General features: G+C 32.4%; 1 protein-coding gene across 1 annotated transcript; it reads right to left on the reverse strand.

The window, feature by feature from the left end:
• On the reverse strand, positions 1–3,101 carry LOC105326757 (uncharacterized). The gene is made up of 3 exons (XM_011426937.4): positions 3,009–3,101; positions 632–908; positions 1–508 (listed from the first exon to the last, which is right to left on the reverse strand). The coding sequence occupies exons 1-3, from the start codon at positions 3,060–3,062 to the stop codon at positions 66–68; spliced, it is 774 nt and encodes a 257-aa protein (XP_011425239.3). The 5' UTR covers positions 3,063–3,101; the 3' UTR covers positions 1–65.
• Positions 3,102–5,628: the final 2,527 nt, after the last annotated feature.

Below are 5,628 nucleotides of genomic sequence, written 5' to 3' on the forward strand. Positions count from 1 at the left end.
TTTCAAGATGCAGAATAACGATTTTATTTGTCAAAACAAAGAGAAATATTTCAGATTAATATGGTTTAGTAGACTTTCGAGTGTTTGGAATATGTTTGTCCATATCCGTGGCCTCCGTGACCTCCGTGACCAGGTTGATGCGGGATAGGATAAATAGGACCCGGAACACCTGGGATTCCGGGACCACCTGGGATTCCAGGACCGCCTGGGATAGGACCATGGAATTGGTACGTGCATGTGTCAACTTGACCACTTGAAGCTCGTCTACAACATTTGCCATAGCGACATGTGGTATCATCGTTACATGCTCTGCGCACCCACCCACTTAATTCATAGTTTGTGTTGCAAGAACCTGGTTTCTGGTATTCTCTTGGAATTTGGCATCTTTGACCATTGCCAGGAACATAACAACATTTCTGTACTCCGTGACAGTGTTCGTCGTTTGAACAATATGGACCGAGTTCGAGAGGATTGAATCCAAATGGACATGTTCCATACTTTGGAAAGCCTTTAAAAATGATTATCATTCATTATATATACTGGACTGGAACGAACAAAGATAAGACTCTGAGATTATTGTCATTTGAAATCATATACCAATATACATGTATTAGAATTCAAGTCTAACTACCTGCTGCGTGAAAAATTCCTCCTGTGCCTCCTCCAATGACCCCTCCAACACCCCCAGGTCCTCCGACACCACCTACAGGTCCACCTCCTATCAACCCTCCGCCACCACCTCCTAGGACGCCCCCTCCTACTTGTCCATATCCGTGTCCAACATTACCGTATCCGCTATGTCCACCAACTCCGTAACCATCCGTATGTGTGGAATATTCGCCAGCAATGCAGAACCCGACTAAGGCACAGAAAATCACCAATTTATTCATTTCAGCTTTTTTGGAAATCTGAAGCATGAAAATCAAATAAATATATTTTTTAGTATAAATTCTTAACAAAGCCATTTCTGAAAGTTAAAAACCTTTAAAGTGTTCAGTTATAAAACATCAAATATGAAAAAAGATTGGTGTTGGAAGGGTCCAATATCATATTTGTTATTACCGGGTGCACTGACCAAGTTTTGATTTAAGATCCCGCTAATAAATAGTGACAACAAAAGAAGTTTAATATATATCCAGGATTTATTTACCGAACTATGCCGCTGAAGATATCAAAACATCATAGTTAATTGCTAAACCATCGTCACAACAATTTATTAATTATTTTCATTAATAATCTATTCGTTTGACCGCTCATTAAGCGTATGGTTACTATTATTAAAAAATATTCTACTTTTATAAAAATATGTTTGGACTGTATACAAATATATCTACTTTTCTAAAGTCCGGCTGCTTGTATCACCAAGAAAGACAAGCATCAGCTCTTTGCAACCATACCCGACTCAAGCCTTTTTATAAGAATGATAATTTTCCTAAACACATGGCCTTAGCCCCTTTTATACGTCTACTTCGAATTTTGATATTTGTCAGATGAGAATGCAAAATTGACACATCTGTAAATAATAGTGTAAATAATTGGCGCCTGATCGAAACTTTCGTAGACTCATTATCAGTGGAGGTTGTTTTGCTTGTATTCCTGTCCTTACCATAAAATGAAATGAATCAAATGGGCGGGTCCTACAATGTAGTACAAAAGAGGATACGTAACTTAAGAATTTAATCAGATCGGACAAGACTCATCCAGAGCATCAAGTGACAGTGTTAATCGCCCGAATTCTTACCAGCTAAGGTGAATAACATCCGTTGAAAATACAATTTGTAAATTTATGTTTTGCATTAATAAAGATAAATGGCTTATAGTAACATCAAATACGCTTTCCAAGATTGTTGTCACGTGATGCACATTGTGCAGAATTGTAACATTATGAAAGGTTAATCGCATTTACACAAAGGTAAGCAACATCAGTTTATAACGGGGGAAGTCAACTGAAATTTTGCTTTTTTGTAACAACAAAGTCCTTATGAGTGCATTGAGTTACATTTTTATTCTTTGCTATATTTATAGAGTTCGAAAAAAAAACATTGACGAGCGTGAAAGAATTACACTTTATTGCACTCGTGTATTTTGAAGACTTTTAAATGCGGGATAGAGCTAAAGGTATACAGTGTTTGATGCAAACATCATACCTTATTATATCGTTCATGTTATTGTTTTTTTTATTGTTTTTTTTAACTCGAGCTTTACACGGACACATATAAATATTTAACGATCTCCTATCCTCAGTAATGTTCGATAAATCTAAATTATCCCGGGTTTTTTATCATGTGTACCATAAATTTGCCTTTTTTATAAACAAATTGTATTCGCCTCAAAGTGTACATATTACACAAACCATTCCACGAACTGCTTGGCATACTGGCTCATGATCAGTGGAGGCCCACTACCTAAAGATAAAGGGGTAAGAGCCACAGTTGTACCGGATTAACCTTTTTTCTATTTTGATATTAACTTGTATCTGCTATGCATTCCATTATATTCATCGTGGCTCCATTATAATTATTGTGGCGAAAGTTGCAATGAATTCGTAAAATGCATGGATACCATCGAAAAAATTCTTTTTTTATATATCATTTATACATTTTGAAGGATAAATAATATTTTTATGTTGAAAACAAAAAATTGAGGCTGAGGATCGGAGAACCTTAAGTCAATGCTAAATGAAAAAAAAATTCCAAAATACTATCTGTTAATCTATCGATGGGGGCTCCCTTTCATATCATCCTTGCAAACAATATTGTCTAAAGTAACACTTGCGTTGCTTGTTAACTTGCCACCAATGAGTATTCATAGCTAGTCAATTACTTGAATCATTTTAATTATACAAATGTACTGCTAATAGTGATTTACTTTTAGTACTTTCATAAAAGCTAAAATACGAATATGACACCAACATTTGTTTTTCTAAGATATTGTGTCTTTTTAGACATATTTTTAAGTAACCAGACACGCTAGTAAGTACACGTTTTAAAAAGCTAAAATCAACTTACCGTTGTTTGATTCCGTGCGGCCGCAAGAATATTTTGGAATAATTGTGACGCCATTTTATACTGTTTGCTAGAAATATTTTGCACGTCACGTGTCAAAAGTTAACCACTTTTGTCGAATCAATTGCAAGATTCCATTTTTATCTCGTTAAAACTCAAACATGTACATGACGGTATTTTTACGTTTTTGTATTGTATTTTGCATTAATAATAAGACAATTTTGTAAATAAAAAAAAATGACATGAATTCTAATTTTCTTTTTTGTCTGAGAGGTTCAGACAAGTAAGGCCCTATTTGATCGACGTACAAAATATTTTTTCAAGACCACTTCTTTGCTATATTTCAAATGAACGAATTGTCTTATTTCAAACAGGTTCTTTTTATTTTTGTAAGTTTGAAGTTGTTTCAGTTAATAAACGAAATTTCAGTTTTAGCATAGTTCATTTAAGGCATCTTGTGAACTATATATCCATGTTGATTTTAATTGTATTTATATATTTTTTAATTCTCTAAGAAATTAATTACATGTAATTATAATTTAATTCTGGTTGTAACGCAGCATTTGTTTGGATAGAGAAAATTTAGTTAAATTTGTATATCCTGGTTTGCATGTCATAAGACACGTCACAATGCAACAACGTCAAAACGTACTAATCCGTATGACGGTACCTTGGAATTTTGAACAGATAATATCATTTTTAAAAGTAAACGCTCTCAATTTGTACAGTAAGTTACAGAAAATTAAATTATAAGGAATGAACTCGTATAACCTGGGTTGGAGCAATTTACGCTTTTTGATAATCCGCTAAGAAACTGAATTATTAACTACATGTATAAAATTTGCATCCCCCACCCTCCAAAAAAGATGAAGAAAAATCACACACCGACGCTTCCCATTGCATGACATAATTTGGAGATTAATTTTACAAATAGATAGAATGGTTATAGGTATTGTCTTGTTGTGGAATGGTTCAAATTTGTTAAGGTGAACTTCATGGACTGCCCGTTAACTGCCAATTATAAAACCTCGAATATAAGAAGAAAATAAATTGATATTTTAATTTAATTCTCAATATTGTTTTTATGCTATAAAGATAACAAATATTAAAGGGGAAGGAAAGTCAAAAACATAATTTATTTATTTTAATAAAGTGGTGTAAATTATCACATGTGGTCATGCTGTTTTGAAAATAGAATACGTAACTAAGCTTTAATGAACGTTTGAAGTTGGAGAAATCGTATTTACTGGAGGCTGACATGATGTAGAACTCTTTTGTATTAAAAATCAAAAAATTAATTATTTTGACGTAACACTATCTATTCCGGTTTGGTTTACATATACAAATGAATGTACACAGTGCTCTGAATACAATTAACGCTGGTTTATGCCTTTCTGTTACTCAAATAATCGACTAAACAAAATTAATAATGTTTGAGTTAACACGTCAATCTAAAGAATGAATACATGTACCATAGTATGCATAAATATATGCATTTTTATAAGTAAATGGCAGCTGTTAATCTGCTATCATTCAAAGTTGAAAACGACCTCGATTAAATTTTTTATTCCAAGTCAAGTTCTTCGCTAACTGAATAAATGTTATAATTGTAATCAGGATGTTTAAAATTCATTCTTTAAAGTCGGAATTACCTTACGAAATAACGACGACAGACATGTTCTATTATACATGTACTTGGCATCTGTTGACAATTTCCCATTGCATTTACGCGGAGATTTCTCCGACACTAACCTCCGCTTTTAGATTTCAACGAACATGCTCCATTTGACGTTAGTTTGTAGTTTGCAAAGGTAAAAGAATGGTCTCATGATTTACTAATGCTGATGTTATGTTGATAAGACAAACCGGAATAGATGGTGTGACGTCATAGATTAAAGTTCAATAAAAGCCCCCATGGCGGCGGGAAATTTAAATTAAGCGATCGATTTTCTTGATTTATTCATTGTTCCGGGGTTTTTAATGAAAATAAATACGATTTACAATTATAGTAGATGATAATTAATTGATTTATTGTACAACATATTTTTAGTTTCCTTCCCCTTTAAGGAATGTATTAATGTATTATATAATTCGTGTCGTTTATGATGTTTAGATAGACTGATTATACAATTTTCAAAATTATGTGAACATTTAATGACAAAATGTTTATCCTAAAATTTGAAATTAAATCAATGCTTCAGTAGTATGTAACCTTGTATTAAAACATGTTTAATTACGCTATCAAAATCATGAACTCGTTAACGTTTAATGCATAGGCTGCATTTATTACTTATAATTAATCTCTAAAATACAAAGATAACAAGTTTGTGATTAAATGCATTATAAATAAATCCTCCAAAACGATATAAAATATCAAAATTATATCAAACATATTTAATATTGCTACTCATATTACATTGCAGGGGATATTAATTTGCATTCTAAAAGGAAGCCGTTACAATCAAATATAAACAAAATTATTTGATGCATGTCTAATAGTACAAAATTTTATTTATTATATATTATGCTACCTTATCTACCATTCTAGTTGTAGTGGTTGTATTGTTAATATTACTCAATGATAAATAAATTGTGAGTATATAGAAGTATTTTTTATCGTATT

This window comes from Magallana gigas, chromosome 4, assembly GCF_963853765.1.
Source record: "Magallana gigas chromosome 4, xbMagGiga1.1, whole genome shotgun sequence".
Lineage (NCBI taxonomy): Eukaryota > Metazoa > Mollusca > Bivalvia > Ostreida > Ostreidae > Magallana > Magallana gigas.

Excerpts from the sequence above, each read along its gene's own strand:
- LOC105326757 (XM_011426937.4), bottom strand. The coding sequence starts at position 3,062 with ATGGCGTCACAATTATTCCAAAATATTCTTGCGGCCGCACGGAATCAA. Across the intron at positions 909-3,008 it reads CCGCACGGAATCAAACAACG|ATTTCCAAAAAAGCTGAAAT; the intron begins GTAAGTTGATTT and ends TTCATGCTTCAG. Across the intron at positions 509-631 it reads AGGAATTTTTCACGCAGCAG|GCTTTCCAAAGTATGGAACA; the intron begins GTAGTTAGACTT and ends TCATTTTTAAAG.